Below are 24,843 nucleotides of genomic sequence, written 5' to 3' on the forward strand. Positions count from 1 at the left end.
CCGGCAGGCGACCTCTCGTGATCGCAATTATGACTTTTGTGATCCATAAGGAAAGGAGAAAGTAGCTGGACGTTTGACACCTTATTAATAACATTGGAGATCGCTTTGGTAGGAAACAGGGGTAAATTTCAAGGATGCTACGTCATCTAATAAAATTAAATTTTACCAACGACTAAGTCCTTTGTTGGATTTACAAGGATGCATGTGTGTATTCTCCACACTCCTAAAAGCACCCACAATCCTATTTGCACAACACATTTCCTGTTTCCCCCCACTTTGGAAACAAGGGACATGCTGGTGAATTGATCAGTTACTTCATCTAATCAGTCGACGAAAATCTGTTTCTGAAAAAGCCACTAAATCTTCACCTGGAGGTGGAAAGACTATTCTAACCCAAATGGGTTGTTTTACAATTAGTATGTTTTACAATTGGCGAGTGAAAATTAATATTTTTCTGGTGGCTTTGAGGAGAGCATAACACTTGTATGTTCAGTTTGTCTATGAATTATATATTCCATAATCCGAACCGCTTATCCTATTGAGGGTCGCGGGGCGCTGGAGCCGATCCCAAAAAACCTGGAACACTTGTAAAAAACGAGGCTAACGGATTTTAGACCGGACCGGAGGATATTCAACCAAATAGATTAAGCGCCACGCCCAGACACACACACACACACACACACACACACACACACACACACACACACACACACACACACACACACACACACACACACACACACACACACACACACACAACAGAGAGAGGGGACCAAACAAGAAACACGAGGAAAGGAGGGTAACACAGAAAGACACTAGGAATGATGGAGAGATGCTGTAAGGAGTCTAGCAAGCATCCTTGGCTTTGAGAGACACTCTAAGACTTCAATGCACTTGTTGTCTGCTTTTTAGTTGTCTGCTTTTTTGACCACACAGTCTTTCCACATATTTAACTAAGTAGTTATTATCACCATGAATTTAACAGCATAGTGTCACAACAACTAACCAAATGTCAACCATGAAGGTGGAAGTTCAGAAAACTGTGACATGAATCACTTCTTCTTTTGTTGTGGCCACTTGAGCCTGGTCATGAACCTGCAGCTTCCACAACCGAGTCCAGCTGTTTTCCTCAGATGTCCACAAATAGAGGCCAACTCCTCGTTTCCTCAAACCAGCCTCAAGAACAAACTCTGACGTTTCACTTTCCAGCCAGCGCAACAATCTGTCTAAAAGCAGTGAGCATCAGGCTCGTTTGAGGAAAACCCCAACGTTTTTTTCTCTGTGGTTCGTCACTGCGAGCGACCCCCTTTTCACATTACACATTTAGCGCATTGCTAACATAAAATATTTGATTAGTGGAGGTTTAATAAAGTGTTTTGCTTTATAATAACCCACACCTTGAAGGAATATTGTGGGGAATCATTAATTTGAAAGAATTGGCAGTAAACATTCCAAAAAGCTGTTGCCAACGTGGAGTTTTACAGAATTGTCCAATTACAACAGTTGGCGAGTGTGCTGCATGCCCTCCCGGTAAATGGTATTCACACACACACACAGAATGAAATTGAATAATAAACTGTTTGGCATCAAACCGCAACTTATTATGAAGGCCGAACCCCCACCGGCAGAAATGAGCTCTGCCTCCCAAGATCAAGAGACAGGAAATACCTGCCGCTGAAGGGCCGACTCTCTCAGGTCCCAGCAGATTTACTGGAGCAGCTAATGGCTCCAGCAGCGGGGCCTGTTTCTCTGCCCTGCTCCTCGTGAATACGTCACATCACACTCACACACACACACACACACACACACACACACACACACACACACGGGCAGATATACACAGGCATACAGTATACACAGGTATTTTAGGCTGAATTAATTGCAAAATGGACTTATACATAAAAGCAAACAAAGTGTTAACAGGCGATTAGACCAAGAAGCACTGCGTGAGAAATACACAAGCGGCTGCATAGGCGGGGGCGTGTTGTACCAGGTACCAATAAAACAATGAAACTCAATCCAGGAAGTCCAGTTTGAGTAGCTGGGATCTGTGCGTTTGAAAGGTTTATGCCAAAACACTGCTAGGCGGTTTCATAATCCTCTGGAGATTTATCATGGTGGCAATCGTTTTATCTATTATCACGGTCGTTATGAAGTGGAGAAATAAGCCGATCACGTTACGGAGTAATCTACCAAAAATGTGCACTTGCATGGATTTGACTGGCAGCATTTTTTTTTCTCGCAAGTTCGCTTTTGCCACGTTTCATTGTGACATATTTCAAGATCAAACAAAAAAAAAGGATTGTTTAGTGCAATGTCAGATTAGAGCCCTATTACTAGTTTAGGGGATTTCTGTGCTCTCAAATCAGTTGAGGGAGGGAAACAGAAAAGAAACAGAAAAGAAACAAAAGAAGGAAAGGAAAGAGAAGAAGCTATGAAAAGTAAAGGACAGAAAGGGAGTCAAGACAAAAAAGAAACAAGGTTAGTTGTGTTGTTGTTTTTTGTCATTAAATACATATTTAAAATAGTGCAATATTTGTTTCTCAAATTTAAAAAAAGAAAGGTAGAATGTCAAGTACCAGAACTTTGTAGAACTGTAACGAGCATGAGTAAATGTACTAAGATACTTTCCTCCTCAGATGCTCATTCAAAACACACACACACACACACACACACACACACACACACACACACACACACACACACACACACACACTTGACTCCCCACACACATTTGACTCCCTGTAGACACACAACACGCTCCAAACCTCTGCCTCTCTGGCTCTCTGCACTGACTCAAGTAGGAAAAAAAGATTTAATCATGGGAGTAAATTGGCTCGGTCGGAAAAATGATTCGTCTGGGCATAATGTGCATGTGGAGGCCATTTCGACTCATTACGCCGTGATCTGAAAGGTTATGGAATTGAAACCAGCATGAGGGACGAGGCTTCCAAGGGCACCGAGAGCGCCGGGGCCCCGAGAGCGGCTCCACATGTTGTCAGACAACATGCTACCACGGCAACGCTGAGGGGGGCGGCGGCATGAATTGTGGGTAAATCTAATTGGGTGGCTCTGTTCTCAAAACCTCAGTCAGAGGAATGAAATGAGGTGTTTGTTGTTCCAAATTACGCTGAATTGATGTACACACTTTCACTTACCACACACACATACACACACACACACACACACACGCACACACACACACACACACACACACACACGGATGCCATCATCTGTGGTGTTTGTTTCCAGCTGGGATACGCTGTGTGTTTGTTTACAGGAGAACACGTGGCCAAAAGTATGTGGACACCCGAGACATCATGTGATTGTAGCATCATAGCCATTAAAGTGTTGCTACGGCATCCACCCCTCTGGTTTCACGCTTTCCACCAGATCTTAGAACAATAAAGCCTCCAAAAAACTAAACGACTACATTGTTTGTCCACATCCTTGAGGATCAACAACAGCAAGATGACGTATGTCATATGCCGTTACAAATCCCCTGCCAAAAAATACATCTGTTTTAGGATTTGACAGTTCAATGGTTAAGGCTTAGTTAAGGCTTAGGGAAGGGAAAAACCATGGTTTTGTGTTCAAATAAGTATTATGCAAAGTGAAGTCATCATGGTTACAGTAATAACCACGTGGTTTATGTTTGATTGTGGTCCTGCTGGGGAAAAAAAGAAAAGTGGCATCTATAGGTTTAGTCTGTTGAATGAGGTTGAGGTCAGGGTCTGTGCAGGACAGTCAGCTTTTCCTTCCATCTTTTCCCACCTTTATATATATATATATATATATATAATATATATATATATATATATATATATATATATATATATATATATATATATATATATATATATATATAGACGTTTGGTCTTTGTGTGTACCTTGTGAAGTTGACTTTCCCAGTACAGTGAAAAGTTCCCCTAGATCTCCAGTTTTGCATGAGAATGAGACGAAGAACGAAATAAGAATATTCAGGGGGGGAAAAAGAAGTAAGGAACTTGAGTAAAAAGTAAAAAGTAAGAACAACATGAACAAAGTTGAGGAAGGACCCTGTTCTTTATGTTTATCTTAAGATATATCTTCAAAATAAAAAACAGACAACTTTCACTTTAATTTCATGTAGTTTCGGGTTAATATTACATCCAGTATTTGAAACCCCAAAAATATATACATTCACACGGAAGAGATTTATGAGTGTTGTGTAATATATTTGGAAGACAGACAGAAATTCACACATCCAGGGCAGAAATGTAACACCAGCCTTTAACATTGTGTACAGGCCTCAGGGTCTGGCTCTGCACATGGAGCCAAGACCGTACTGGCCTACACTGCTCCATCATAGTCCTGGTGAATCACACACACACGCACGCACACTCCGGCTCCAGATGGGGATACATTCCTCCTTTTTTTCTTCTTTCTTTTTCTTGTTGTTGTGAGCAATGCTTTCCGTCACACGCTGCTCAGCAGGAAGGTCATTTTTGGCGAAGAGAAATGATTCCTCCTCTTGGTATTGCACAGTTTTTAATCTTTCCAATGGCCACAGTTTTTTTAGAAATCTTTGTGTATACCAAGCTGAGGGTGCGACCTATGCTCTATGTCTGTCGTCATTTGCCCCCCTTTGCTTGGCTCACAGATTAAACCCTTACGGTCAGCAGCAACCGGATTCAGGCTCCAAACCCACATTGCTGCATGAAATATTACATGTTTCGGGGGGCCGGGCCAGTAAAATGTCTGTGTAACTAATCCCTGCCCTCTGAGCTGAGAGGAGCTGAGTGAGGCAAAAAAGAGCAGAAAAAAAAAAAACACAACACTCTAAGACCCTTGACGACATGCTGGGAGAGTGTGCGGCCCAGCCAAAGAAAAAAAAAGCCCGAAAATCATCAGGTCTTTTTCTCTTTTTAGTGACATGATTTACTATGAGACCTGGAGATGAAGAGAAAGCACATTCCTCTGGTGTGGATTCATCCAGGGAACGGAGGTTATGGGCTTACTCCTCTCTCTGTCTCGGCCTCCGTCTCCATGAAACCGTCCCGGCTCCAGAGACTGACTGAGGTTTCTCTCCACTGCGGATTCCACAAAGACTCAGTGTGTTCGGGATGAAAGCTTCAGGCTGTCCGGGCCGATGGCTCTCGCTCTGGAAAATGACCCCTCTGCTGCTTCCTGGGGGTGTTTCCTATCCTTGCATGAGGGTGGAAGCTGCAGTGTTACCGTCCCTCTGAGCGTCCCATCTCCACAACAAGACTGAAAGGCTGAAAAGCACTGTTAGCACCCCCTACAGGCGGCAGTGTTCATTACATGCCATAACTAGAAAGTACTGAATCATTTTTGTGATCATTATGTTGATATACCAGTAATGGAGCTTGACAAAGTCGGTCCAGAGGGTGGCAATAAGAGCACATTTTTATTACTTTTTTTTATTTATTTAAAAACAAAACTTGTTTTGAGAAGCCAGAATTTGCAAATGGGCTGATTAAGGCTGTAGGACACTGTTCCCTGTTTAGTAAGCAAAACAAATGATGCAGTATCTTTGTGGGTTCACTTGCCTATTATGGTTTTATTATGGTTTTTGGTTTGGTTCAGGCTTCACGTCGCTCTTTCTCTTTGAGATCCCAGCATACAAATAAGCACCTCTCTGCCAAGTTAGAAATAAGCAGAGTGAGCTGGCTTAAAAATATAATACCTCAATATGAACTGAGACTTAATTGTCACTTCTTTCAGGGGACTTTCGCAATAAAAGATACGAGGAAAAAACAACTCAACAGCAGATTTGTTGTGGTGCCGAATGCTGAAATGTCTTCAGTATCCTCAGCGTCACGATTACGGCCCTGAGAGCTCAATGCACTGCAACTTCAGAAATGATGTATGAATGGAAGGGACCCTCCCCCGAGACAGCTATGATAATTGGGAACCACTTGTCTTTTTAAGCTACCATCAGAAGAGTTATGTTTGTTATCAATCGTCTGTGTTCCTTTAAAAAGAAACGTTTAAAGCGATGAGTCATTGAGGATGTTGATGTGCAGAGCACATGTAAAATGGGTGCAAGGATTCCAAGCAAACCACAGTGATAAAAGTAAAGTGATAATTTTCTTATAGTTGGAGCTGTGGCTTTGGGTCGAACGGTTCCAAGCCATGTTTTGCAAGTTGAGGCGATCCCACTTAGTGTTGGTCAGTCCGTCCCTCTGTGGTCTTCCTCCTGTCTCTGAGAGCCGTCTGACAAATGCTCTGTCTGGAATCAGGCCCAAAAGCTCTGCTCTGCTGACATGACTGGACAAATTAGTGTTACTCCAGCTAATATATTCAAACTGCTGCCGAGCGGCTGCAGAGGACATTGAGAAGTATTAGAAATGATAGCCTTGACTGTCAGCGACGCTAACCACTCCTGAAAAGGTGACAGCACATTTGGCTGCCATTTGCTGCGGGGGAGAGAAGAAAAAACACCGTAAAAGTTTAACTTAGGGGCATTTTGATCTTTAATTCATGCGGGATGTGGAAAATGTGTTTGGTCCGTTCACCTCTCAAAAGAGTTATTCTGACGAGAGGAACATGCCATGGAGATAATCTCACGCCATCGCGCCTTCAACACTTTGATGATTTTGTGCTCTCTCAGTGCCAGTCGACTCATTGACAAACTATCCTTTCATAAAAAGCTCCGGGAGGAACGACTCCTCACCACTCCCGTTGAGCCCGTACGCACGCAAATGCTGAATATTTGAGGCGACTCCTGGGTGTGTTTTATGCAGACAACATCTGACAGGCTTGAAATGAAGCCAGGGCAGATATGAAAGCCGGCACTGTCTGTCAAAACCAGGAAATAATCAAGGCCCCCCAATCCGCCTCAAGGGGCCCAGCTGAAAGTCATTAGCTCAAAACAATGTGCTGCTTCTACTGTTACTCTGAAAAAAAATAATAGTAATAACACTTAGGAGAATTACCATAACAACCTGAGAGGATCTCAATTATCTGGTGTGTTTTCAGCCCAGTTTTGCATCGTGGTCACTGTCAGGGGTGCGGACGGGCCACTGCAGGAATGTCGAGGGAAAATCTGTCAGCATTCATGTGCCAGCCTTGATTATAATAGCCAGCAGCGATTACCCATTGCTAATCCTATTAGCTTTTGTTTGGAGCATGAAAAACATTCTATATGAAAAGAGCATTCAAAAATCATAAAACTACATCCATATGCTTTCCGAGTTTGGAACATTTATTTTTCAAAAAACAGTGCAGCTAAATGTCTTCAGCTGAATTCAAGCACACAAACAGTAAAATGCACTAAAATGTGTTGCTGCTGTCCTGGAGAGTGGAATTCAAGGGAAGCAACACAATTTAAATTAAAAAAAGTACTATGAATCTGCAATATTACAAGCAAAAGTATAAAACACATACTTACATAAAACCAAAAGTAATATTTACAACCTGATCAACCTGTACTACGTGCACTAGACATTATTTTTATGCAATATGAAGTGACGAAGTGGCCTAATAATGTCGACCTCTTCTCCGCCTGGTATCAACATGTGATCCGTGTCTGGATCAGGAAAAAAAGACCAGGTTAATGCAGATGCATGCATCACAATTGGAATATTGTATTAGACCCTATTGGGAGGTCTAGTCTAGTGTAAATGCAAACTATGGCTTTATTCTTAAGAAATTAAATGTGGCCAACATGTTGCAACACCCCTCCTCATACTCCAGCTGCGGTTCAAGAGGCTATAGACAAGCTCTTCATGAGCCCATACACCATGGATGTATTAGGAGAGCTGGATACGGCCCTGCCTGCGGTCCAAAACGCATTAATTCCATAGACCACCATTACATAACTGTTGACAGGAGCCTGACTCAAACTGCAAGCGATGTAAATGATTACTCTTTGAATATTGAATTTATAATCCGTGAAGGTTTTATATTTGTACGAAATTCCCAGAGTCTACCTAAGAGCACAGCGTGGGAGCTGCACAATGTGGAAACGAACCCTCCATAAAGACGCATTACTTTAGGAGACTCTCAAGGGTCTGCAATGACCTGCAAGACAAGGGTCACCTGGCGGAGGGGGGTAGCTGAGGCAACACTAATGCTAGTAAGCTTCTCCACTGGCCCCGATTATTACAGGTTAATGGCTTTCACACCAAAAGTGGAAGTTCAACATTGCGCTCTCTCTCAGGCAGCCGCACAAACCATATCATTGCACGCTCCCCATTAACTTTGCATCAGACGTTTACCCCGACTGAACTTTGAATGGTAGCTTTTTTTTCCACTTGAAGTAGACATTTTCTATTGTGATTAACATTTGGATGCAGCATCCACAGTTGGCTGCTTTGTAAGATTATGTGCTGCTCTGCATTCTGCGGTCTGAGACGATTCAGTCGGTTATCAAGGCTCCTGGTGTTAACTGTATCTTACGGATGTCTTGTCCCCGTCTGTCATGGGATCCTTGGTTTGCAGGTTGTGGCTCTCGCTCGAGTGTCCCATCTTGCACCTTTGCCCGTGGGATGCATGTTGCATATTTGGCAACAGGTCCAGCTGCTCCGGCCTAACTTGCAGACTGGGATCCGATCACAATGTGAGCGAAGTCAAGAACGCTCAACAATAGCAAGTGTAAATTCAAAAGCCTGCGATCAGATGTCCTCATCCAGATACAGATCGCATGTTCATTGTGTTCTAAAAAATAAAGCAATTTAAGAAATGAGATATTATTGCTGGTGATAAAGTAGGTTGTACTTGTGCTGTAACATTTAGTTTAAAACGGAGACAAATCATTCAGTCAGGGGGGAAACCGTCTGAATCCACATGTTATTCCAATGACTCTCCATACAGTTACACTCCAGAGAGCTCCGGGTCGATCTTTGATGTCATCGAGGTACAAACGCTGGAGGTGGTCGGCTGACAATAAATTACAGACTGGCTTTGTAGACGTATAGAGTGCTTCGGAAGAAGGTTAATGTCCACGTAAAAGCTTTAATTCATTTCTGGGCTGAGCGGGTAAAAATAACTCCCGTCTCCATAAAATCACCCCGGGTGCCAATCAGGCCGGAGTCCACTCTGACGTTCCAAAATTTATCTCCTGGTGACATCGTGAGGATTGCTCGCTGTGTTGACCACTAATTTAGAGACCTTGACAAAAGAGGAATAACACTTGAATTCAGCTTAAGGTTGGAATTTGCGCTTCAGTTTTTGTCAGATGGAGCAACGTCACTTCTATTTCATCGCAATCATCCAGACAGGCATCATGATCTCAGGTAAGCCTTCCTGCCTCTGCACAGCCAGGATCTCCAGGCCGGACTTGCCGATGATGCACTTCATGATGTCCAGGTGGCGACTGATGCTGCTGTCAATGGGATCCAGCTTGCAGCCCTGCCGCGCCATATTGTCCTTTATTATGATGACGCCGTTTGGACGCAGGCTCTTCTTGCAGCGCATCAGGAAGTTCATCAGGTCCTTGTCTGTTAGGTGGCCTGAAGAGAAAGATGGGTAAGGAGTGAAGCAAAAAACAACAACAACCAATCACAACACAGATACCTGTCCCTGCTTGGGTCTTTGTTTCCATAAGTTTCCCTACAGGTGGACACCAAAACCTGCCCAGGTAGATGGAGTCAATGGAAAGGTACACTGCCTCATGCATCAATTGTCCCACTGCAGTCTGGTGGTTAAGACAGGCACTGACATAAAAGCAGAAACATTATCTCTCCATTTGTTCTCCAAACAAGGTCAGTAATCGTCGTCCCTAGCTCCTCCTTGAGGATCCTGACGAGTTTCCAGGCCTGATGTTCTGTCCTTCCACAGGGAGGCGTCCAGGTGGTTCCCTGCTGCAGCCACAGTGGTGGTTCATCCTAATCTTGCCCCAAAAGCTGATTCAGACACCTTACCAATGAAACCTATTTTGCCTGTTTTTATACATTGTCCTAGAGCTTCAGATAATGTCAGAAAAACTAATGTATAAAATAACAGAGGTGAGGGTTGAAACGTATATCAACTGGTATATTTTGAGCTTCGGCTTCAGAGTCAGCTCCTTCTTCCTCACGACTAGTATGACGCCCACTTTAATTGCACTCACCTGGTGCAATATAAATACATTTAAGTACTTGTATATACTTTTATTCCGTCTGTATATTTAATTTAAAATTGCTACTGTATTCTTCTCTTTACTGTTTTTACCACTGTTTTTTACTACTGCTTTACTACTGGTTATTGTTATTTTATTTATATTACTTGATTGTTTTACTATTTGTCTCTATTGTATGCAAGGCTGCTGTAATCCTGCAATTTCCCCACTGCGGGACTAATAAAGGATTATCTTATTTTATCTTATCGTACATCACTGCTGACTCTGCAGCAGTCTCACTGTTGATCTCAAGCTCCATTTTACCCTCACTGGCTAATCCTGACAGACTTGAACACCAATTTAATTCGGGGCGGCAACTCATTTCCAAACCTGGACTTTGATAAATTGACAGTGTCAATCAAGGCAGTACACTGAAAAAACTTTTTGGCCATGTAATTATTACCTTGATTATATGTGTAAATTCTACAATAAATTATTATTTCAGTCCTTTTACCTTAAAAGGTCACCTTTTATTTAATGTGTTACATTGTGTTTGTTAGTAATTATGAATCCTTATTTTGATAAGTAAATGTGATCATTCACACCAAGTAATATTAACTCAAATACTGGAGTGACTGTACAACCTGACACAACGAAGTAAAATTGACTTGGGGGATACAAGTAAACCTGCCAACTAGGGCTGGGCGGTATGGCCAAACATTCATATCACGGTATTTTGTAAGATTCTGGCGGTTTCGCGTATTTCGAATAAAAACATTCATTCATTGATGCCGAAAAGGACCACCGGCCAACTGAAAAGCTGTTGCGAGTGGTGAACAGCTGTTTTTACGTTGGTACATTTGGTGTTAGGAAGCTAAACATGGAGGGACTTAGGACCCAGGGAAGCTCCGCCGTAGGAAGAGACAGACCGGAAGAGTCTGTCTCTTCCTACGATGTGAAAGTGGGCGACAAAGTGGTTGCTGCCTGCCGAAGAGCGACAACTGTTTTTACCATGTACGGGACTTAATTAACGTCTAAAAATAACAATTAAAAAACTGTTGTTACGGCTATATGACGGTATATGAAATCTTTATATATAAAGATTACTATCAAAGGCTGAGTAAATGTTATGTCTCAGGAAGTAATTTTCAAGTAAAATTTACTTGAAAATTTTGGATGAAAAAACATTGTTATTAGTAAGTAAACTTAACTTAAAAATTGTCTGAGTAAAAATTACTTACAATTTCTGTGTGGAAATTGCTACCAAGCTTTTTTTAAGTAAATGGCAGTCCAAATTTTTTTCAGTGTACCTTAAATCTCCTGAAAGGAAATTAGAAAATAATGCTAGTCTCACCTAAAAAAGAAAGAAGCCCAATATCTCGTGAAATTAAGTTCACATTTGACGATATTGCAGCAATACACGACCAATGGCAGCAGCAAGTAATGAAGAGACTATAGACGGAGATTCCTCTTATACTTACACGCCACCCACTGCATCCAGATGACGTCATACTTGTTTTTTGGAGGCGTGAACTCCTGCAGGTTGAAGCAGTAGTAGGTCTCGATGCGGTCGGCGTCGTCGCCAAGGTACTCCTCGTGTGCGTGGAGCAGGAAGTGCTCCATCATGTCCGCCAACTCCATTTTCTCAAACACAGGAAGGAGGACTCCTTTGGACACACGGCCGATCCCGGAGCCACAGTCCAAGGCACAGTGCGTGTCGGCCTTTCCAGGACCCTGTGGGTGGAGAAAAAGTGGATAGAACATTCATATTTGTAGCAAAAGTCAACCTTATTTAGAGGTGTATCTAGAGAGGATGAAGTCTGGGAAATTCCTCAACTGAAGATCGTTTGTAAAGCAACCATAAAACCAATGGAGCGGGATTTATGTTTCAGAGAAAAGAAAATCTACATTTAAATGTCAGTTTCCCTGCAGCATGTTATTACAATATCTATAAGTCAAGGATCTATACTTATACACTCTGCGTTGCCAGATGTCAGGCCTCTGTACCTCAAAAGCCCCGACAGCCAAAACAAGTCGACCTCAGTTCCTCAGGGCAACGGAACTATGAACTTTACCACGAGGGACCAAAACGTTGCCTCACTTGAATCATGCTGGTTTTTCTTTCTTTTCATTTGGTATTCTGACCTCACTCCAACCCCTCCGCATCAGGGGCCCCAGTGTGTGATTGTATGAAAGATGGGGCCCCGAGGAGCTGTGTGCTTGTTACAGGAGGCTTCCTGGTTTTGGTGAATTACTGCCATATTGCTGCCTGTGTATGTAGCTCAGTTTAATCTAGATGTGTTCTAAATCTTTTCCTTCCCCGACTTGTTTTTAATGGAGATGTCCGGTTTAAAAAAGAGCTGTTCACAGCCAGGGGAGCAGGATGTGTAACTGAGCACACGTTTGTAGAAGAGATGGTGGAAGAGAGAGAGAATCCTAATATTCATACTTTAACTCAACTAAACTAAATGCAGTTTATCTCTAAAGAGAGTACAAGATGCTTTGAACACCTTTTGAACTCAATTATGTAATGCTGTGCAACATTACAAAGGATCACTGGGAAGATATGCTCTGACAGCAGCGATGTTGCCAGGTGTAAGATAATTATGACATTTGTATGAATTATTTTATAATAAACACTAGCCTGTAGTTGGTGAGCTCATGTGTGTATTGTGAACTGCTGTGCAGATTCATGCATAATAATGCACACTCAGTTCTTGATGCAGTATGGATTTCAATATAAAATAGTTTGTCCTGAAATATGGTGCGACCTGTTCTCCTTCTATGATTATTTGGTTTCCAGCATCTCGCAGCGCTGCTTCTCGCTGGTTCTAACCAGTCCAGTGGAGAAGAGAACATAAATACATTTGATTTTAGAAAGGATGAACATCTGGATGTAAATTTGTTGTTTTGGCTTTATTCGCATCATACAATCCTGTACTTAATGCTATAGCAGTAAATTTGATTATTTCCTTCAACAAATAAAAAATTGTTTCGTCAATGTGAAGACAATTTTTCAATAAAAAGTCCAATATTGGACACGGAATCATAAGAAATAGAGGTAAACTACAAATCTTTTAGCCTTTTACTGATTTCAGTTCCCTTTCAGAAGAACTTTGATTTGTAATTATTACATTTTATCCTGTTGGAGTTTAGCTCATTACATGTATTCATTATTATATTGTATTGTATTTTATTAACCAGTAGTGGAGAGCTTGTTGTGCTGAAATTAGCACTTGTGGAAAAGTAGCCATATAGCTGTCTGCATATCCTTTCAACGCGTCCTATCTTAGCACTTTATAATTAGAGCTCCTGTAATACTGATCCTCTAAATAACCCCGTCTCTGGGCCAAACCCATTCCCCTGAATTAGTACTTGGGCTCTTCCAACATCTAAAAACAAACCTTTAGTCCACTCTGGCATGCATTCAAATGAACATGCTAAGATGCATGTGTACACGCATACAAACATTTTGACACATATGACAATAAGACTGGTAAAATGATGACATAATTTAAAGGAACGTTTTTACATTTTGGGATACAAGCGTATTCTCAGCTCGCCTAGCTCTGTCCAAAAGTAACAAATACTGCCTTCAAGCACCTCTAAAGGTCACTACTTTTAACGTGTTATATCTTTTTTGTTTAATTTACCCAAAGACCACATAAATAGTTTAAAGAATTAAAGGTTGCTTTATGCTTATCAATCTCCCCATCTAACATTCGGCAAGAGAGCGAATAGGCCTATTTCTCAAAATGTCAAACTAATTCCTAAAAATGTATCCCCTTAGGTCAATTCAAATCTTAGAAAATTATAGATTATTCTCAAGACTGATTAGCAGCTGTTGGCTCAGCTTGTACTGTACGGGTGTTTATGAGGCTGAAATCAAGTCTGCGCTACTATTAGAAACTGCACTGAAACAAGGTGGACTTCTTTTTATGCAGTCAGGAAGATGAATTCCTCAGCCAAAATAGATTGTGACATGTATATCAAGGGATAGCTATACCAGTGAAAGTCTATATACTGGTTGACTGTACTCCGAAGCCACAGTAAAGTGTGCAAATAATGGACCAACAGCTTCTCAAATGGAACCGTATCAAGTTTCCAGACCTGAGCCTTTGATTTGAACCTGAATGTCAGTTGGTATCGCGTGACTCACCACAAACCTCTTCAGAAACTGCCGGGAACCCTCCAGATCAACGTGGCATATCTCCACAAAATCTCCCAGCATGCCTTCCTCCGAGGCCGGGACGTCCTCATAGAACTGCTGAGCTCTGTAGTAAAACTGTTTCTCTCCTTTAATGTACTCACAGGTGACTGGAAACAGCTTCACTGTTGGGGCAAATGGAGACATAAGAGAACAGCTTTACAGACAGATTCATCATACTGTTTATTTCTTGTTGGATGATGTGGTGTTACCCTTCAAAGAGGTTTTAAGTTTCAAGCTTGTAATGCTAACCACACCTAGCAGTGATGTCACGGTGTCCGAGAGTACACCTGCACATCACTGGAGTAATAGAAGTCAATACTGGAGGTCATCAAGAATATGATATCTTTCACCTACATTACCAACAATGCCTAAAAAAATGTGTTATTCAGCCTTCGGTTGAACTTAGCTCCATCCACTCATACCACTTCTGGTTGCAAAAAGCAAGATGGCGACAGTCAAAAAACAATATGGCGACAGTCAAAAACCAAGATGGCGAAAGGTGGTGTAATTGTGAAATTCACCCTGGACTGAAAAAGGTTGCAAAAAAAGAGGCAAAGTTGCATCCGAGCCTGAATCAACTTATCTCCAGGATTCATTATTCAATATTTTGAATATGGAAAATTCAAAATAAAAGGGTAAAGGTTGGTCTGGAAGAAAAAGAAAGAAACAAATTGTGGTTACTGTTTTTGAAGCCAGATAGTCATTAGCGGTTTGGGACAAATTTACATCAACTGCATGGAATGGTGGATGATTACCAAATCTAAAAAATGCATTAGAGATTAGATTTGACGATAGTTGAAGGCACGTCGTAAGGAATTATTTTTAACACGTCATGACATTAGACTGCTCCGTGTGGAGAGGAACGCTGTTCCCAATCTCAAAGGAAATGTAGAATGATTTGATTACCAGACGACTATAAATAAGGACATGCTGCTTACACTCTGCTCAGCTGTTACAGGATATAAAAAAACAAGCTGACTCATTTATTTCCAATGTTGTGCATTCACACACTTTGTGGGTTAACAATGAGCAAAACCTTAATATTTCTGTGAAACTGTGACCCTTCTGTATCCAGTAGCACAACAGATCATGGTACATACTGTTTTTGTGTTCAATTATGTGTGTTACTACCACACTTGTATAACATGGCATACTGTGACATTAACTGGCTTCTGAGACAATCCCCACCATTCACTCTTCATTCTGCTGAGCTGAAATAAATCCCGCAGAATGAACGCAACATTTCCGAAGGCTTAGATGACACGTTCCCGGCGTAGAGGGGGGTGGGATGTGATGGGAGAATGTCAGTCTGCTTGTCAAGGATCTCCAGTGGCAGAATTCATGACACCAAAGTGAAACATTAAGAGGGGGGATTTGTTTCCAGCTGGACTCCCTCCTCCATGCCAGTAACAAGAAGCCAAGAAAGGGACCGAACTGATGGAGGTCACGCTAAAAACAAGTTGTAAACAGACAACGCCGGGACTTTTCTGTCAACTGCACACTTGGCTTTGAGATGTTTTTTAGATTTTGTCCGGATCGGAGCATCTAAAGCTGTCAGTTACATGTCATGTGAACCCTCAGAAAGACTTTCAGAAGAAGGCTAATTATAGAAACATCGAGCAAGACCAAGAAGGGGGGACGACAGCGCGATGACATGCACTTCTGCCAAGGAAGTATCAATCCGGTGCTACATGTTCTTCTATCTCACAACTTTAAAGTGGACCAGCTCATTAGAAGTTAACCTTCAATAAAACAGAATGAGACATCTGATAAGCAATACATAATCTGAAGATTCATATTTATTTCCAATATTTTCAGCCTAAATTTAGTGATGCCTTTCCATCCAGTATACTTATTTTAAGTGAACTCCTTTTGCTTGACATTTTATATAGTAGGACATAAATAAAGGGACTAGATAAATATTTAATTCAGTCTCTTTACTGTTAAATGTTCACAGCGGTTGGTAAATAATCTGACTGCAGCCCTTTGGCTGTCATGTATAGCACTGGCTGACATGAGATAATGCTTTCATGCCTGACATGCCATGCCATTAATGGTCTTTGTATCAAGTTAGTGGTAAGGAAATAAGGTGTCTTTCAGCCAGAATGTCCAGCAGGTCAGGATCTTCTCTGTCTGCAGATTGCAGTGCACACCCTGCAGAGGATTAGATTAGACCACCTAACAACAGCAGCTTGCTGTTGCCATACAGGCTGTCCATTCTAAGTCAACTAACACTCGACGAGTCAATTCATTGATTTAATTGACAAATCTGTATGACTGAGTTTCTCCACAAAGAATCAGAAAAAAAACACTTTAAATCTTGAGGTAAGGAAATAAGTATTTCAATTTGTAAAAAACCTAATAATCGCCGAAAAGAGATATTTGTCGACGACGACCAATATGACAATAAGTTGACTAATTGACTAAGAGTGGGGCAGCTCTAGTCTTGATGAAGAGGTTGTTCTAATTTACACCTTTAAAAGGTTTGGGATCACCTGTTGTATTGATGCTTTTCTTTTTTCCATCTATAATGGAAAGTAATGGAACAATTTTTTTTTACAAATAGCCGGTCCCATTTGTGTCGATGCAGAAACCAAAGCCTGTGTTCCCTGACCGTATCTCATAGAAAGTACTGTAAAATAAACACAGAAGTGGGTGGATGTATACATTGTTGTTTATCAAGAAATAGTTCCAGCATGTGAACTCCCCCCAAAACTACAATCTTTGGTTTTAATATTGTTTGTGAACAATTTAACAAAGGTAGCCACTTAAAGTCAAATGAGCCGTTTCCCCTTGGGACGGATTACAAGTGCATTCACATACACTTACATATTAGCATTTTAAAGATAAGTATGTATCCCCGAAAATACTCTTTTTAGACATTATTCCATTACAAAAGCAGATAAACCCTACAAGAGGTGGAGGCGGCATCGTACATCTCCACACATCTTTTGATGTGTGTCTGCAAAACCAGTATGTGGTAAACCTTTAAATGTATAATGATGTAAGATGATATTTACTTGTTACTTAGTGAGGCTATTACTTGTTGGCTATGCCAAAGACAACCCCCAAAGCTCCTAATAATTCCCTGTGTATTTGTGTGTTTTATCCTGTTTGGTACAACTTCACTGCTGAACACTTCACTTCTTTTCTTCCACATTGCCATTGTTTCTGTTCATTTCACTACAATATGTAAATCAACTTTAGACAGGTGATCAATCATAGTGAATATCAGGACTGGTCTTCCAATCAATGGGCAATTTCTAATGCATTACCTTGTGATGAATATGTGACTTTAACGAAGCTTAATTTGTGTAGTTATTTTTCATGAATGGAAACGAATGAAAAATCCATTGGAAATGAAACATTTTTACTGCATATGGTATACTTTGGGAATAAAATAGTAAAACAATTAGTAGAAAAAAAGGGATTTGTACTCAACCAAAACATGCAAAACCTCCGGCATGCTTCTTCAGCTTTGCCCATCCTTAAAGGAGTCGAGGGTCAAGTGAAGGTTGTAAATCTTGACCTCTCCACTGTGTGTGGTTGGATCTTTGTGTGGCCCTTCTTCTTACCCACAGGAGTTTTCTCCAGCAGGTACAGGTAGCTGGCGAAGAACTCACTCCTCAGCGAGTGGTGCAGGTGGAAGGACATGCTGTGGCGACACATGCTCTCGTCCGTCTCTTTCCAGCGATCCCTGAACGCCTGATGAGCGACCTTGTACGCCAAGTTGGCCGATGAGCTGCCAGTCGTGTCTTGCAGTGAAATCTCCATTTTGTCTGTCTGTGCACCTCACAGGGCGACGGCAATGTCCAGAGGGTGTTTGACTGAGCGATGATAGAGGGAGAGTAACACTCTGGTGTGTGTCACGCTGCTGTTACTCCAGCTGCTGCTATATCTGTCAAGCTGAGTTTTCTACATGTCTCACCCAGCGTTCAAGTGATCGGCAGAGATCCTTTTCAGGGGGCAGTCCTCAGGACCCCTGCCAGATTTACAGATCACCTGCTAGGGACACTGACTTTGGAGGAGTAAGAGGGGGTGGATGGGCGAGACGCCTGTCTCTGGAAGACACAGAGGTGACTGCATTTCAGCCTACACATTCAGCAGCACACGAGTCCATACGTCTGACCTCAAGGCCTGGCTGCTATATAACGTGGTCCTAAAATTAGCAAGGCCTCTCATGTTTGTAAACACGACTCCTGTTTAGTTCTGGCACGGCTCCACTGACACCAGAGAACATAGAGTATACAATATAGGCCCCGAATCATCGTATTCTCTTTGTACACAGACCAAACTGAACATGTGATGTCACCCCCTTGTAATAATGGAGGATGAAGACATCTGGGTTCTCAAAAAAAGAGAGAGCGAAATAAAAAAAATTAAAAAGCTCTGTGCCGCTTAGTCACACACACACACACACACACACACACACACACACACACACACACACACACACACACACACACACAGGCTTGGAAATTGCATACCCAAACTAAAAAGGGTGTATCTCTGCAACCACTATGGTTATTTGAATATTTTTGGTGTTATAATAAAAGGCTACACATGTGTTATTTTGTTCGGATGTGTAAATATCAGTATACCTATATGTTTCTCGTTAAAAGTAAATGAAGATGACACACAGCAAAAATGAAAATGTTTCAGGTTCGCCTAGAAAGAAATCACTTTCAGGATGATTCTTTCTTTGAAATGATGCTGTAAGGTCCAACTCTAACCCAAACCATAACACAATATGTGAACATTCTCTCTGCAAGGTTGACTTTGATAAAGTGAAGCAGAATAAAGTTAGAGAGAGTTTAGTACAGAGAAAATTCAGGCAAGGTCTCCAGAATTTGCATTGGGGCACATTTGCGCACATTTGCACCCGTAGCCAAATGTAACACCAATTACATGTTTTTAAACAGGGTTAACAGTTGGTATAGTAAAAAGTAACGAGTGATTGAGAACATTTGAAATTTAAAATGAATTGTGCAGTTGTTCCTTTTACGCAATTACAATCATTCATAATTTGTGAGCTGAATGATTTGCATGTTGCTGTACAGTTTGATTTATGTGATAATCTGACGTAAATCCAACACACCCTTCCCAATCGCTTGTACAATGTGATGTTGGACAGATCCAGACTGTCAGGTAAATGAAGAGTCTATTTTCTGCAGACTTCTATTTGTTTTTCTTATCATGCTCTCAACAACCTGTTCTCAACAACCAGCTTCCCCTGAATGCCTCAGTTATGCGGTCATACCCTTCTGAGTCTCACCCACTATATGCGCCACTCTTACTGACCTCATGGGTTGACGCCTTGAAGTCTGACCTCAGGATGAGTTACAGTAGTTCAGGGGTTTACGTAGCTGTTTGTAGTTCCCATTCTTGACTTATCATATAAAATGGAGAGCTTTGCAGACAGCATGTTTAAACCACGATGGCTGCAGTGGTCTGTTTTGTTAAGTGGGATAAGGCAACTCAAAAAACTGCATGCAAATCTTACACTGTCAAACAATGACAAACAACCTGTTTGTCATTGTTTGACAGGGACTACAAGGACTATGTGTCCTTGTAGCACCATAAATCAGTCAGTCAGCAGGAAGTACAAAACTGTATATTTTTTACCCCTAACACAAATAATATTCCAATATATCCATCATGAGCCACAGACTAAATTTAGTGCAGTGACATCAGCTGTCGCTGGTGCTGAGACATGCGAATACATTCAGGAGAGCAGATTTACCAGGTTACAGTATTGATTACACCGACTGGCCATTTGTTTATAATCTCACTTATAATTTTAATAAACTAGATACATGCCATGAAAACCATTGTATCTTATTAATTTTAAGCCCCATGGCAGTTTTTAGGTTTTCTGCTCGAAATAGCATAAACAAACTAAAAAGGGTGTATCTCTGCAACCACAAGGGCTATTTGAATAATTTTGGTGTTATAATAAAGGAAACCCATGTGAGCTTTTGGTAAGATGTGTGAATATTAGTGTATATGTTGCTGGCTAAGAGTAAATAAAGATTGAAACACAGAAAAAATAGAAGTTTCAGGTCCGCCTATAGAAAAAAGCACTTTCAGGATGATTATCTCCTTGAAATGATGCTTCACTAAGCCCTGAGGCTCTCCCAAATCATAGCACAATATGTGAACAGTCTCTCTGCAATGTTTTCACTTGAAAAAGTGAAGCAGAACAAAGTTAGAGAGGTAAAGTACAGAGAGAACTCAGGCGAGGTTTCCAAAATTTGCATTTCGGCACATTTGCGCATATTTTCGCGCATCTGTGACATTTTAATTTTTTTAAGTAGCAAACCTTATATTTCACTTGTATATGACTTATGATGTTCAATAAACTTGCATCAGTGTGGATTTACTGGGGGAAATGCATTTTTTCAACAACAAAAAATAAAGCTTAAAAATGTGCTGACTCAGCGATTTATATTGCTGTGTTCTTTGGTTCGTATCTCGGTGATGCTTTGCAGCAGAGGGATTCAGTGAATAGATTTGGAATCTGTGTGGAATTGTCTTGCTTTTTGCTATTTGTCTTTTTCTGATAGCACTAAGCTACGGGTTGCTAGTTCCGGAAACATGCAGAGTGGGCTGACTCGTGACAAAATTATAACTATTTTATTTTAATAATTATTTTCGTTGGTTGAGTTGTGTTGAAATGGCTGACTACTTATTGTAGCCCAGGTTTTCTTGTTTAATTTGATGTGTAGCATCAATATATTTGTTCAATCATATTGTAATGTTTTACACAGTTTAACTAAAATTTAAAAAAAGGACCTATATAGGTCCATACGGGGCTTATATCTCAAAAGTATAATTTCATTAAAACAAGTAAACAAATTTGCAAGTGCAGAACAAATGCGTGGTTTTGAGTCAAATACCACAACAGGTTTCAAGTTACAACGCTGCTGCTATACTGTTCAGCTTCAGAGCAGGATCCTTTAGCTTAAGTAAAACTATAATAGCACACTGTAAAAATGCACTGTTACAAGTAAAAGTCCTGCATTAAACATGTTACTTCACTAAAAGTATGCAAGTAGAATCAGAAAACGTTACTTCCCCTTGTGACTGTTCCTAATCATTAGGCTACTCATGAATTAAAAGCAGGATTTTACGTTTGTATTTGGTTGAAGTGGAGCTCAGTTTGAACTATTAACTAAGGATTATTTTTATTCTAGATTTTCTTTTTGTACAACCAACAGTCCAAACCTCCATAATATTACAAATACATAAACAAAATCGTACAACTAACAAAAGGAAATCAGCATGTCTTCACATTTAATAAGCTGGAGCTATGAAATGTGTTTTAATTATGTTTCTGTCGACTTTCTATCGACTAATGGAGCCTTTTCCTAGCAGTGATCATGAGTTGCCACAGCAGGGTAAAGTTGAACACAGGTGTAGCTAATTGATGAAGTTAATTAGGGCCCCATTATATTGAACGTCACAGCCGTTTCAGTGAGCTAGCATACACAATACCAGGGCCACGCGCCATCTAAAGGAAATGAGGGCTAAATTAATGTTATAAATGACACCTGTGTTAACCCTGCCATGGCATGGCTGCTGGGGAGAAAGGGCCTGATAAATGTTAGGATAAACCTTTTTTACCTGAGTCTTTACTTAAACTGTTGGGTAATGCTTGCTTAGTTTAATTTGCAACGAAAACATATTTTACATCTTGTATTTTTTTGTATGGTGTTACTAAACCTAATGAGTGAACTGACTAATGTTAAAGCTGTCAGATAAAGGCAGTAGAGAGTAATTCCAGGTGAGAAGCCTAACTTTAGCAGGAGAAGTATGAAAAGAAAGGACTCGCATAAAAACTAGTTCTTTAATTTTGTACTTTAGTACGGTACTTGAGTAAATGTACCTGACGTTAATACACATTATGCAAAGCTTGGTCAACTCCCTGTCGTCCTGCTGGTTTCCAATTAAATTCGTCCTCCGTGCCGACAGGTGGCAGCAGCGCTACGTTGCTTAGTAAAAACAACATTGCATGCAGGGAGTCGCCGCCCTAGCAACAAGCTGCAGAGTAAAAAAAACAAAAAAACAAAACATCCGCCGTGTCTTCATCAGCATCAGCTGGCCCCGTTTGGGACGCAGACAATTTTAATGTGTTCTTTTTTTATCACCTAAAATGGACAGTTTGCAAGCAGAAGATCCGCGCTTTCTGAAAAGGTAACGGCTGCCACCGGTAGCTAAGTTGATGTGTGACGTTAGCGAGCAGGTCGCTCCGCCGGTCATTGAAAGCGTGACCGGCTGTTTAAAAGGGGGACTCCTCCGTTACACATATTAATGAATGGGTATGTTGTGTGTGTACGAGCAGCTTAAAGACGCCAAAAGCAGTGCCGTTTCCATAATATTAACCACATGTCCGTCTTGGGTGTGTCACGGGAATGTACGTCGAGAAAAATCGATGGGTCGTGACGTAACTCATGTAACTTTAATCAATGAAAAAAACAAAACATTGATTCTTAGGTTTTACACATTACACAAACATATTAAAATGTTCAATTCATTCACACATCATGAAATTTCCTTCCATAAAACTTTAAAACAAATCGTAAATAGTATTTCACCATTTCTCCATCACCTGCCCATATACTCCTGTACTCCTCATAATCTATATATACAGAGTTGTATACATAAGAGATGTGGCTGATTTTGAAAGTGCTGCATCTCATTTAAGTGAATCAAACCAGGATGAGTATTTAGTACATCTTACTATACTAGTACATGTGTGATCTTGAGCCAATGCTGACTGTGTCTCTGGATGACCCGCAGGAGAGTGAAGGGATGCACTCTTGAGGTCCACCCCACTGACAGAGCCCTCGTGGTTCAGTATGAGGTGGAGGCAACTGTCTTGGGAGAGATGGGGAACCCTATGGTTGGAGAACGCAAAGAGTGCCAGAAAATGTGAGGAAAAAGCACTGTCAGCACATTCAGGATTCACTCTTACTGAGTTTCTTTCAATATCAGTCTGTTTCTGTATCCTGATTGTATTTTATACCTGACATATGAGAACCAGGTGCTCAATGTTTCCCTCAAAAGCTGTAATTTTCACATGTCTATATGTTTGTCCTTCAGCATTCGGCTGAAAAGCCTAAACGCCCAGACAGACACGTCCTCTTTGGCCCGGAAGGTTGTGGAGGAATGCCGGCTGATTCACTCGTCCAAACTCTGCGAGGTGGAGCAGCTGCTCTTCTATTTGCAAAACCGCAAACAATCCAATGGTATTGAGGAGTTTCTTCATGACTACTGATGTGTTCATAGTGATGGTTGGTGTTCCTCAGAGTGGAAGTCACAAGAGGCCTTTTCGTGATGCTGAATTTTGCCTTTCACAGACAACCAAGAGAAGAAACGCATCTCACCTCGAGACTTCACACCTTACGCAGAAGTGGAGGTAGGAACTGGTGTGTGTGTGTGTGTGTGTGTGTGTGTGTGTGTGTGTGTGTGTGTGTGTGTGTGTGTGTGTGTGTGTGTGTGTGTGCGCGTGCGTGTGTGCGTGCCTGTGTGTGCGTGTACGTATATGTAGTTCTGAGGACATCTCGCAGTCCTGAGGCTGAACTTAATTTCCCTTCAGGGCGAGGTGGCGAGCATCAACAGCATCGATGAGTATGTGGAGCTGCTGTACGAGGACATCCAGGAGAAGATCAAAGGAGCCACGCTCATCTTCCAGCTGGCTCGCAACTCGGACAACCTGGAGGAGCTCATGCAGAACGGTACCCTGATCATAATAAGGAAGGACTTTGTTCTGCTTCAGGGGAAGAAAACAAGATTCTTTGTTTATCACTATTCTTTTTCTATTCATGCAGACATACTCAGCCACAGTAGAAATTTAACAACATACTGACATCCAGCACCAACGTGTTGATTTTCCATACTTATTTTTTCTATAATAGCATATTTGCCTTTTCTCAAGTCATTCTGGTTCAAAAGATGTTTCAAGCTATCGCCTTTTTCCAATAATGAAGCGCTTTTAATTCTAATTTTTTTTAAAGACCATGATACTGTAACTCAGCTGCTCATTATTTTTTCATAAAAAAATACCACGGGCTGGGTATCAGTCAAAGATTGTCAAGTAACAAACATCTTGTCATCACAAGTCTGGTCAGCTTCATAGTTCTATTTCCTTTCTTTGAAAACATAATTCAAGACTTAAATCAAAATATAGCCAATTGTGGACAATTTGTTTAGTTGGCGGAACATTAAGGCAGCAAGCAAGTATATTTCAGTGTCGGTACCAAAGGTATCGTGTTGGCACCGGTATCAAGAGTGCGCTAAATAAATTACACATGATAACGTGACTAAAGACTAAATCAATAGTTTAAATCATGTTTCAGTTACTAATGAGTGAAGTATTAGCGCAGCACAGTTTATAGTTTGCACATCCAGGTGACCAGGAAGGTCCACAAGGGTCCACGGGATATGTATTTCATCCACAGGTTTGCTGATGTAGACACCCAATGTAAAACAAATAGATGTCCGTTTTTTTTACCATGTTCGCCTCTTCCCACACTGGAGCTGTAGATATATTTTGCCCCTATCCACCCTGTCATGTTACCTGATG

The 24,843-nt window shown here is 41.1% G+C and overlaps 2 protein-coding genes across 2 annotated transcripts in view; one reads left to right on the forward strand and one right to left on the reverse strand.

Annotated features, from left to right (window-relative positions):
• Nucleotides 1-7,207: 7,207 nt before the first annotated feature.
• ntmt2 (N-terminal Xaa-Pro-Lys N-methyltransferase) lies at nucleotides 7,208-18,029 on the reverse strand (the record flags this gene model as incomplete). The annotated part of the gene is made up of 4 exons (XM_079221317.1): nucleotides 7,208-9,458; nucleotides 11,527-11,779; nucleotides 14,205-14,377; nucleotides 17,831-18,029. 4 exons carry the CDS (start codon nucleotides 18,027-18,029, stop codon nucleotides 9,202-9,204), a joined length of 882 nt encoding a protein of 293 aa, XP_079077443.1. The 3' UTR covers nucleotides 7,208-9,201.
• A 4,381-nt stretch (nucleotides 18,030-22,410) lies between these two features.
• Nucleotides 22,411-24,843, forward strand: part of kifap3a (kinesin-associated protein 3a) — a gene marked incomplete at its 5' end in the record, with an annotated part of 28,289 nt that continues 25,856 nt past the window's right edge. The window contains 5 exons of the mRNA XM_079221275.1: nucleotides 22,411-22,451; nucleotides 23,058-23,189; nucleotides 23,361-23,506; nucleotides 23,618-23,688; nucleotides 23,857-23,995. Of these exons, the coding sequence (XP_079077401.1) occupies nucleotides 22,411-22,451; nucleotides 23,058-23,189; nucleotides 23,361-23,506; nucleotides 23,618-23,688; nucleotides 23,857-23,995 (529 nt within the window). The remainder of the gene's footprint in view (nucleotides 22,452-23,057; nucleotides 23,190-23,360; nucleotides 23,507-23,617; nucleotides 23,689-23,856; nucleotides 23,996-24,843) is intronic.

This window comes from Taurulus bubalis (genome assembly GCF_910589615.1).
Source record: "Taurulus bubalis genome assembly, chromosome: 7".
NCBI lineage: Eukaryota > Metazoa > Chordata > Actinopteri > Perciformes > Cottidae > Taurulus > Taurulus bubalis.